At 39.3% G+C, this 11716-nt stretch overlaps 1 protein-coding gene across 5 annotated transcripts; it reads left to right on the top strand.

Annotated features, from left to right (window-relative positions):
* The first annotated feature begins 240 nt into the window (after positions 1-240).
* LOC114761307 (methyl-CpG-binding domain-containing protein 13-like) lies at positions 241-11484 on the top strand. Of its 5 annotated transcripts, none has more exons than XM_028950646.1 (5): positions 241-356; positions 1743-1853; positions 1957-2052; positions 9142-9307; positions 9927-11484. In XM_028950646.1, exons 1-5 carry the CDS (start codon positions 273-275, stop codon positions 11180-11182), a joined length of 1713 nt encoding a protein of 570 aa, XP_028806479.1. In that variant the 5' UTR covers positions 241-272; the 3' UTR covers positions 11183-11484. The 5 variants fall into 5 exon arrangements, 4 of the variants coding, with proteins under 4 accessions (XP_028806479.1, XP_028806488.1, XP_028806496.1 ...); XM_028950663.1 differs by having other exon boundaries at positions 281-356; positions 1105-1853; XM_028950671.1 differs by having other exon boundaries at positions 314-356; positions 1772-1853.
* The last annotated feature ends 232 nt before the right edge of the window (positions 11485-11716 follow it).

The raw sequence follows: 11716 nt of genomic DNA, 5'->3' as shown, positions 1-11716 counted from the left end.
GAGAGAGAGAGATATATATATAAATATATATATATATATATATTATATTTATATAAAAATAAACAAAGATGCCCAATTCCCAGGGGAAGTTTGGCACCACGTGGGTGTTGCAAGTTCGCCTTTTTTGAGGGCCTGACTCGGAGGCAGGCGCACTCAAGACTCCGACACTTCAAGCACAAACACCAATCACGAGACATACTGCCTCGCAAGCAAGCTCTCGACAGAATCTCCATTCCCGGGCTGTTTCCGCCGGCAGACGGACCAACAGGGGAATGGCCGACTCTAACTCCGAGGACCGGCTGCCTCCGGGTTGGACTGTGGAAGTGAAAGTGAGGAAGAACGGTAAGAAAGACAAGGTAATTGAAGTTCGCCTGCTTGCTTTTGTTACGAGGGTATATCTTTAGAAATGTGAGATCTCTTACCTCTGGTTGCCATGAGCTTCTTCTGTTTGGCCGGAGTGAGATTCGGGACTTCGTTGCCTCAACATGGACAACATTTGAGGAGTTGGGATGTTTTTTCTGTCTCATATTTGCTCAAGGGTATATTGTGGTGGCGAGCTAGGTTTTCGCTGGTTTTTCAGAAATTTTCAAGCCAGAGTCTTGGTTTTCAAGCTATAAGTGGCTGCAGTTTGCGCGGTTAATCGGAAAACGAAATTTCTATGTTGCTTACATTTCGGTTAAATCTGTTATTTGCATGTTCTATAAGGACATTTTGTACCTTGTTTCTTGTACCTCAGTTGAAGTTTTTAAATCAAAATCGTCTGTGGCTGTTCTTTCTCTGTGATTACGGAGTCAGAGGGAAGCAATATAGGAAGAGTATTACAGGTCCTCCCTCCTCTGACTGTTTAGGTTAAGAACCTATGAAAGGGTTTTGAATGTTTGTGAACATGTTTTGAGTTTATGAAATCGGCTAAGACGAATGAGGTGCTTCTTCTGGAAGCAGTATTCCAACAGATGCATGCGAAATTTTGTACATTTCTGTATAATATTTGATTCCTGAGAATTTTACCGCTCTTAGCAGTTTTTAAATTTCATTTTCCTGTTTACGAAGTTTGTAATTTTCATTGAAACTATGTATTCTGAATCCTGTTCGCTTATTTTCCAGAGGGAATTGCACCTTAAGTGAGAGTGTCATCTTTTGCCCGTCGATAAGAGAGTCATCTTTACCTTGATGCCAATTACATGATATTACATTCCATCCATCCAGCCAAACTAGCTGTGGAGAAGTCTAATTAGCACGCCCAATGTGCTCTATTTCTTATAGCACTGTGTAGGATGCCCTTTTTTTTTTTACCCCAAAAAAGAAAAGAAAAGATATTAAGACATGCATACTTTATGTTGACGGCACCATATTGTAACACACGCATACATACATAAGTTTATTGGACATATATTGATATTTTATGTAGAGCACGTGATCGTGTAATATTTTTTCTCATTGAAATGGTGTTCATCCAGCTGTGAAACCTATGCTGGTGCTAAGTTCAATTATCTACTGACATGTTCAATCTGAGGTATCCTTTTTCAAAATCCCATATCATATTTGCTCCCATTTTAACATATGTCCTGGTTAATGATGGCAAAATAAGTACTAAGTAAACAAACTTTTATCTTTTTTGTCTTTAGCCATTGCTTTGCAGTATTTTAATAATTAAAAGAGCCAGAAGGACATTTAGGCATCTCTAAATGACCATTTTCAAAGATGGTTCAGCTTAAATCTTATGAAATTCATACTTATTGCAGTTTTACTTTTCTCCTTCAAGTGGACTTAGGTTTAATTCCATGGTAGAGGTTTCTCATTATCTTGACAAAGTTCAGAACAATCATGTCAGCGTCACAAGCAGTTCAAAAAATGTCTGTCTACAAATCCTCTTTTGATGATCATATATTGTCTGTCAAACATCTATCTGGTCCTATCGACTAATGTGGGAAAACTTTGCTTCTTTAAGCAATGTAGGTTGTAATTGAGAAAGGTGTTGCAGAAGGATTACCAGAAGGATGGATCAAAAAGACCAGAGTCACAAAAAAGAGTTCTACAGTAAGAAGAGATTCGGTAAACATTATTATCCCACCTTCTATTGAATGAAAATGCTTCCCAATTAGTTTTCATGTAAGCATTTTTAATATTTTGTATTTTAGCTTCTGAAGTTCTACCAATTGTGATGCATATTACTATGTCTTTTGAGCTCTTGAAAGTGGAAGTTATATCTTATATTTTAAGCTGTTAATTTGTCTTGAGGATTAATTCACTTCAAATTATATGCTGAATCTGCAATACTACATTGATCCTGTAAGTGGGTATGTATTCCAATCTATAAAAGATGCTGTACGCTATCTTGAATCTGGGGAGATAGGAAGAAATGCATTCAAACCAAAAGATAAAAGCGGCAGAGATATAGAATTGAAAGATGACATTTTCTCTGTAAGGGCGGCTATTATTTGAGTTCTTCCGCTTTATATGCTTACTTAGTGTCTTAAGATAAACCTTAACTTCCTTCCATCCATCATTTGGCTTTCCTGGTGTGTCAAAATGCTCTCAACTAGCCATGTCAAAATTGGAAAAGGGACTATTTAATAGCCCAGCACTTGCGAACACGATTTTAAACTTCAATGGACTATAGCTGAAACTGCTACGTGATTAGCTTTGTTTTCTTTTCATTTGGGCTTTTCTTCTGTTTTTCCTTTCCATAGATGAGATTACAACCAAGTATTAACAGGAACAAGTTCAACATAGTGCATTGCCACGCCCTGACAGCCCCCAAAAATCCCATAAATATTAATGGACATCTAACAACATCGAACAATCTGACATGTGCTGTTTGAAGGTCTGCTTCTTGAATGAACTCTTCTTCTAATGTCTACGGACAATTCTTATGATAGTTTAAGTTGTCTCATCAGCAAAATGACCTTGTATTGGTTGAACTGGTTGACTGTGGACTGGGAGATTCACATATAGTAGAGGCTCTTGCTCTTTTCAGGTTGGCTTTTATAATGTGCTTTTGTCTATGTCACTAGCACCTTGAAAACTCGTACTCATTCAGGAACTGGTGGTTGCTATTTCACTAGGATCTGCTTGTCCTGGGCATTCTGTGTTGGATTTGGCTACCGTTTGAAATCTATCAAACTGGTAGTGATTGTCTCCTTCAAGAAAGAATATGAGCTTCTTTGGAACACTATAAACATTCAACACTCAAAAATCATGTTAAGAAATAATGATTTTTCCTAATAAATCATATGTGTCTTGACACGTCAGCCATATTAGGAAATACAGTATAGTTCTTTTTTGTTTTTGGCAATCAATTTGCGTAGACGTATTAGTATTAATATTACCTAGTGAAACCATCTTTGACTGTAGCCATATGAAACATAAAAATGTATGAATGCTTGGTAATAATATGACAGTCAATATTTACTGTGGAAATAACAGTTTAGATCTGCTCAAGACAATGTCCTATTTCCTTTAAGTTGTCTTTGGCTGTTGGAAAGTGTGCAATCATAGGTGGATTGTTAGGATAGGTAAAAAGAGAGAGTAACAGGGAGAAAGAGAGGGGAAAAGAGAAGGGAGGAAAAGGAGAAAAGATAGGTGGGAACCAGAATCTAGTTCCAAGGAGACCAAGACATCTGAATAATACTTTTCTGACTTCCATAACTGAATAAGACAGTACATTAAATAGCCTAATACATCAACTGATAGTAACTACCTTAGTCTGGAAACTGACATAAACTAACCTTATCCAAACATAGAAAACTGACGCAATAAAACATAATTAAAGTAAAAGACTATCAATTGTTACGTCCCCTCCTAGAATAAACCAACAAGGGTCGTTTGCTCCTATCAATACCCTCCCCTAGGAGAACAGCCTTGTCCTCAAGGCGAAAATGGGGAAATTGAGTGGCAATCACATCATAAGCTTCCCAACTATTCTCCTCTAAAGGTCTGTTCTTCCACTGAACCAATAGCTCAAGATGTTGCTGGCCCTCCACTAAACGAACGCGGCTATCCAGAATCGTGTCAGGTTCAAGTAACATTTCCCAGTCATCAGAGATTGGTAGAGGAGACAGGGAAGCAGAGGAATCACAACCGTGTGCTAGCTTCAATAAAGATACATGGAAAACTGGGTGAATTTTCGCTGTAGCAGGCAGTTGTAACTCATAAGCAGCATTGCCTATCTTCCTCAGAACTGGATATGGGCCGAAGAAACGAGGGGATAATTTATCAAAGCGACGAGAGGACAATGAGTGTTGGCGATAAGGCTGCAACTTGAGGAAAACCATATCACCTGGTGCAAAAGAAACATCTCGTCTCTTAGAGTCAGCTTGAAGTTTCATCCGATCCTGGGCAACTTTGAGGTTGTCTTTAATGGTAGATAGAAAAGCATCCCTCTCCAAGAAAAAGGTCTCCAAGTCTGCAATTCTAGTATCCCCCTCTTTATAAGGCAGCATAGAAGGAGGATCTCGTCCATACACTATCTTAAATGGGGTAGAACCAGTTGAAGTATGAAACCCAGTGTTATATGAAAGTTCTGCCCAGTGGAGAAATTGAAACCAAGTCTTTGGGTGTTCTTGAGAAAAGCATCGGAGGTAAGTTTCAAGGCATCTGTTGACCACTTCAGTTTGGCCATCAGTTTGAGGATGATATGCCGTGCTCATCCTTAATTGAGTGCCACTCAAACGAAAAAGCTCTTGCCAAAAAGCACTTAGGAAGATAGTGTCACGGTCAGAAACAATGGACTTAGGAATCCCATGATGACGAACAACTTCACGGCAGAAGACAGCGGCAACAGTTTTGGCATTAACAGGACGATGGAGACCAAGAAAGTGACTATATTTGCTGAATCTGTCAACAACAACCAGAATAGTATCCATTCCATTTGACTTAGGCAGAGCAGTAATGAAGTCCAGAGAAACATCTTCCCAAATATTAGCAGGGATAGGTAAAGGCTGTAAAAGTCCAGAAGGAGACAAAGGTAAATATTTATTCCTTTGACAAACCTCACAATGCTGCACAAAGTCTTTAACCTCCTGTTTCATATTCCTCCAAAAGTAAAGTTGTTGCAGACGCTTTAATGTCTTCAAATGGCCTCCATGACCTCCTGTCGGCGAAGAGTGAGCTTCAGCAATGAGTTTGGTACTCAAATCAGAAGATGCTGGTATAACAAGGCAATTCTTATGATAGAGCTTGCCATTGGAGTAAGAGAAGTGGGAAACTGCATTTGGGTCATTTTGGAGTGAATGAATAAGGTCAGCAGTGTAGGAGTCGTGAAGCAGCATTTCCTCAAGTTTATCAAAGTCATCAACATGTGGAATAGCTAATTGGAAAATGGCTGCAGCTGGGGGACAACGAGATAATGCATCAGCGCCTTGGTTTGATGAGCCAGCCCTATAGGTGATTGTAAAATCAAAAGGGAGAAGTTTTATAAGTAGCCGCTGCTGCTCAGGGGTAGAGATACGCTGCTCCATTAAATATTTGAGACTGAAATGATCAGTAAGGACTTCAAATTTTCTCCCAATTAAATAATGACGCCATTTCTGCAAAGCTGACACCAAAGCAAAAAGTTCTCTATCATATGCAGACTTGTGACGTTTAGAAAAACTCAAGCCTTTGCTGTAAAAAGCAACTGGATGGCCTTCTTGCTGCAGTACTGCTCCAATCCCAGAAGAAGATGCATCACACTCCACAACAAAAGTCTTGGTAAAATCTGGAAGTTGCAACACTGGTACAGAAGTGAGAGCAACTTTCAGATTATTAAATGCAGTGGTAGCCGTAGAATCCCAGTGAAAGCCATCTTTCTTAGTCAGATCATTAAGTGGCTTGGCAATTTGACCATAATGTCGCACAAATCGTCTGTAATAACCAGTAAGCCCTAGGAATCCACGGAGTTCAGAGACATTCTGTGGTATTGGCCACTGCATTATTGCTGTAATTTTTTCATCTTCAACAGCTACACCAGTATGGCTAATCATATGCCCCAAAAAGGAGATCTCTGTCTGAGCAAAGAGGCATTTCTTAGGATTAGCAAAATAAGCATGCTGCTGTAATTGCTGTAAAATAATTCTGAGATGGGTCATATGTTCCTGGAAAGTTCTGCTGTAAATCAAGATGTCATCAAAAAAGACCAGTATAAATTTTCGTAAGTAGGGACGCAGCATGTCATTCATTGCAGCTTGAAAAGTTGAAGGAGCATTGGTAAGGCCAAAGGGCATCACAACAAACTCATAATGGCCAGAATGAGTTCTGAAAGCAGTCTTGTGAATATCATCAGGGTGAATGCGAATTTGGTGGTAGCCAGATCGCAAGTCTATTTTAGAAAAATAAGTAGAGCCATGTAGTTCATCAATCAACTCATCAATACTAGGAATAGGATACTTATCTGGAATAGTAATGCGGTTTAGTTCTCTGTAATCAATACAAAGCCGCCAGGTGTTGTCTTTTTTAGCCACCAGCAACACAGGACTAGCAAATGGACTAATACTTGGACGAACAAAGCCCCTGGACAGTAGCTCTTCAATTTGTTGCTCTATTTCATTTTTTTGACTGTGGGGATATCTGTAAGGCCTGATATTTGGGGGTGCTGCGCCTGGATAAAGATGGATAGCATGGAAATGATCACGCATGGGAGGCAACTGAGTAGGAGTAGAAAACACCTCTGCAAAAGAGTCTAATAAATATTGCAAGGAATTCTCTGACTGAACAGCAACATTCTGCACAGAAAAGCTATTCAACGAAGCAATATTAGATGATTTATTGGGTATTCCTTGCAATTTGTACCGCTTCCCATTGACCCAAAAAATCATAAACATTTTCTGCCAATTAGCTTCCACAGTATTCAGAGAAGCCAGCCATTTGATGCCCAAGATCATGTCTGCTCCACCCAAGGAAAAAGGAAAGAAGTCATCTTTTATCATTAAATTCTGTACATGTACCTCGAGTTGTTGACAAATAGTATTGCAAGATACCAGATTGCCATTCCCAATCTGAACACCGAATGGAGTAACTTGTTGTACAGGAAGATTTAATTCAAAGACAAGTTTTTCTGAAATAAAATTGTGGGTTGATCCACTATCAACCAAGATAAGAATGTTCTGACTCTTCAAAACTCCTTGAAGCTTCATGGTGGTAGAAGAAGATCCACCCAGAATAGCATGAAGAGAGATTTCTGCAAACTCACTTGGGGTATCATTTTGGGTTTCCATATTCTCAGGTTCCATGCCACCCATTTCCTCCGTAATCTCCATAAGTTTTAGAGAAGCAGTTTTGCACTTGTGACCAGGAAAGAATTTATCTCCACAACGGAAACACTGCCCTTTATCTCTCCTCATTTGTTTTTCAGTGTCAGTTATGGTTGAAGAAGCAGTAACCGCTGAATTAGTGGCTCCATAAGACGTGGGTAACTGCCTCATGTTACTTGATGATGGAGAAACTGACATAGATAACTGCTTCTGGGATCCAAAAACTTTATTCTCTTTATTTCCAAAAGAATTCTCATAACCACGTGAACCCCCAAAACGCTGACTAGGACGGTTTGACTGCTGGGTCAGCAATTTGGCCTCAAACTCAAGCGCCAAACTAGCAGCTTTGTACACAGTACGAGGTTTCTGCATTTTTACATCAGCTTGCAACTCTTCTTTTAAACCATTAATGAACACACCTAGTAGGCAATGTTCAGGCCATCCATGCACTCTGGAGGAACGTTTAACAAACTCTTGTCTGTAATCCTGCACGCTTCCTGTTTGTTTAATACTGCATAAATAAACATCAGGATTCTGAAATTCAGCAGGCCCAAAATGTTCCTGCAAAATCTGGATAAGTTCTTCCCAATATCGGATAGTTCTCCTGTTAGAAATCCAAGAAAACACATCCAATGCATCTCCCTCAAAATTCATGGCTGCTACATCAACTTTCAATTCTTCTGGAGTTTGATAATACTTAAAGTATTTTTCTGCCTTCATAATCCAACCACGTGGATCCCCATTTTCAAACTTTGGAAAGTCTACTTTAGAATGGGGGCGCCTAGAGGGAATTTTACTCCACCATGGATTGTCAGAATCATTTTCTTCAATTTCCACATGGGAGTGTCTCGTAGCTTCTTGAGGTATTGCATAGGTTTGCTGCCCATTGCCTTGTTTCTTCAATTCAGTCAAGTCCGCATCCACCTGGTTCAATTTATGAACCAAAATTGACAATTGTTGGGTAAGTTGTTCCATGGAAAGGGAAGGATTGGTTTCCTGGGGTATGGATGAAGGTTGTGAGTTTTCTGTGATGGGGTTTGGTAATAAGGGGTTGGTAGTGTTTGAAGTGCTTCGGGTATTAACCATTGGGTCCAAGGAAGGTTATGCTCTGATACCAAATTGTTAGGATAGGTAAAAAGAGAGAGTAACAGGGAGAAAGAGAGGGGAAAAGAGAAGGGAGGAAAAGGAGAAAAGATAGGTGGGAACCAGAATCTAGTTCCAAGGAGACCAAGACATCTGAATAATACTTTTCTGACTTCCATAACTGAATAAGACAGTACATTAAATAGCCTAATACATCAACTGATAGTAACTACCTTAGTCTGGAAACTGACATAAACTAACCTTATCCAAACATAGAAAACTGACGCAATAAAACATAATTAAAGTAAAAGACTATCAATTGTTACGTCCCCTCCTAGAATAAACCAACAAGGGTCGTTTGCTCCTATCATGGATGCAATTGTACACTCGGATTTTTGAGGTTCTTAAGTATATGTGCCGTTATTGTATTTCTCACATATGTTGTTGGTTTTCTTTACTGGTTCAGTCAAATCGTGGGCCACACTTCACCTTTTTGTCCATTTTAACTTTAAACGTCACTGTGCCCCTATACCTAATTAATTAATATCAGCACCTTATTGGTCTTATGTCTTCTTTTTGAAAGAATTCTAAAATAGAATATTAAAGCACTCTCCTCGTTACTTGAATTAATGCCTGAAATAGAATTCATAAGCTCTTACGTTGCTGAAAAATATTTTCAGCCTTGCCCCTTTGTTTGCTCAACATAATTTCCCCACTAAGATTTTGAGTTTGATAATGCTTGCAGTGTGATTGAAATCTTTTTTTTGCTTAACGTAATTCCCCCACCAAGATTTCTAGTTTGACAATCCTATTTACAATTCCTTTTCAGTCAGCGGGTGTAGCCAGAAAACCAAAATTATCAGTTGGCAGAGTGACTCGACGCACCGTCATGAGTCGGGGCACAAATTTGGACCAGATAGTTAATGACCAACAGACTCCAAAAACTGCATGTGCAGGAGAACCTATGCCTCTTTCTGAACACAGTTCTTGTCAGTGTAAAGTTCTGGCTTTTATCTTTCTTTCCTTCCTTTTTCCTTTTCTGAAGTAAACAATTTTGACTTCAGATAAAATTGAATGCCATTATCTTTGCCTTTCATCAATTTATTATTTGTCCTTATGTTCAGGGTTGAGTCTGATGACACTAATAAATCTCTTGTTGAAACTGGGGACTTCACATTTGCACCTTTTATATGTATTTGATTAAATCCTTTTTTGCTAAATAGTTGATATTTTCTCAAAAATAAGATGCATTTTGATTCTGAGTAGTGTGTGACTCTGGTTGAAAATTAATAATTCCGTCTTCTTGTTAACATGGAATTAAGTAGGTTTTACATTTTTCGCAACCTTTGGTCCAAGTAATTTGGTAAAAACTGTTCAAGAATCAAATTATAATTAATGTAAATATTTTTGTATCTTTGGATAGGATGGGGCTGACCGTATGATGGTGCCTGTAGGATTAATTTTTCATGATTGTTACCTCTGATTCATGCTCGCTCATGCCTCATTGTATATGCAAACACACCTCATACCGTTCTGATCATTAATGAATTTTTGTTTTCTCAAGTCAACGAAGACACTGCATTTAATGTGCTTTAGTTACGTGTGGTGATTTAGGTGCAATGGGCATTGAATTGACCGGCTTAGTTCCATCACAAGCTGAATGTTCGGATGAAAAAGAAGGGAAGGTTAGTTTCGCTGAAAGTAATTTAATTCCCAGTTGTGCAGATGGAGTTGTCCCAGAAAAGCAACTTCCAGAAAGTTTACAGACAAAACATGCAACTGAAAAGGTTCAAAAAGGCCAGGTTAAATCCAAGCGCAAGAAAGAGATTAACTTGCCCCGCCGTGCTTCAAAACGTCTTGCTGGAATTCAGGTTGATCCTGTTCCTGAACTTGTAACAAGGCGCCGAAATGCAGCTAAAAATTCTGGCGAAGTAGCCTTGACAAACGAGGATAAATCTTCAGGGAGTTTCTCTAATGAAGAAACCAAGCAGCTTATTGCACGTGAGAGTGGATCAGAAAGTAAGCGTAAACCTCAAAGCCTAATGAACACAATGGAGTCACCAAAGTTGAATCAGAGTAAGCATTCTTATGGGAGTTTATGTGCTCCAGAAAAACTTCCTGAGAAGACTTTTGAAGAGCCGAAAAGTGAAAAAGATCAAGAATGCTATTCATTTTTGTCTCCGGGGAACACTGTTACAGTCAACGAGCAAGTGAAAGACCTGGAAGGTGGAGCAAAGTTTGACTACTCTCTCGACTTGCCCCTTGGAGAACTATTATCAGACCCATGTATTGCATTTGCAATACAAACTCTTACCGAAGGAACATTTGAAACCTCCAAAAACACTCAGATTTCATCTGAAGTGAGTGATAGCAAGTATTCTGAAACTTCAGCTTCTGCTAAAGGGGATGACAGCAAAATCAAAGGGCAGAATGTGAGTGACTGGAAGCAAGAATGCAGTGCGTCTTCACCACCAAAGGACCTTGTTGCAGAACATGCTGGCAGTACTTCTGAATCGCCATTTGGTATTTCATGGATGGATCCATGCATAGAATTTGCAGTAAAAACTCTCACCGGCAATATCCCAGTGGAATATGATCCAAATAGTGAGAATTGCCTTCAGCAGCAGCTTGGCACTTCAAACAACCAGGGACTCGGTGAAGTAGCCTTCTCAGGCGGCAGCTTAAATAATCTGCGTCAGACCGACTATTATTGCAGCCAATACCTTGGTACACAGGATCCTGTATTTAAACAACAGTCGTTTCTGGATACAGCTTTACCCAACGCTAGAAGTGTCGGCATGGGGAATTCTACTGGAGCCAGACTGCACCAATATGGTGGCGAAGATAGAAGGAATGGGCGCCAGAGATAAACAATCAGCTTGTAACTGTACTAACTCAAGATTGCACAGTTAGGAAGTATTTTGTAAAAAAAGATAACCAACTAGACCTTTAACCTCCCATTTGGTTGTTTTTCGAGCATGTTGTTGTGTACATTGTAGTTGTTGTTCTGAACTAGTTTCTTGTTAGCTTGACAGTAAAGTAGGTGTTTAACCTTTTCATTCAACTTCTGCACTATATTACCATATTTGCATTGCCTGGCATGGTCCTCCCCTTCAACTCCAGCACACTATTTTGTATACAGTTTACGGTTAAAATATCAAATGTTTTAGTTTGTTCTGAGGATTATTGCAGGGCTAAGGAAGAAATTGACACAGCTTCACCAGATACCAAGTACTAATGATTCTGTACCTGTCGTCTTTGTATGTCGTGGTGTTGGGGTCTTTTCTTCTTTCTCCAATGGCTGTGCCGAGAAAAGCAAGGTTGTAACTTGCGAGTTTTGGTTCCTTCATATTGATCTTATTGGCATTATTCTGCATCATTTTTATTCACCGAAGTGCTTCCGT

The sequence above is a fragment of the Neltuma alba genome, unplaced genomic scaffold (assembly GCF_004799145.2).
Source record: "Neltuma alba isolate B1F8T4 unplaced genomic scaffold, ASM479914v2 tig00001670_pilon, whole genome shotgun sequence".
NCBI lineage: Eukaryota > Viridiplantae > Streptophyta > Magnoliopsida > Fabales > Fabaceae > Neltuma > Neltuma alba.
The sequence above is the reverse complement of the archived record's forward strand: the minus strand, read 5'-3'. Positions and strand labels throughout refer to the sequence as shown.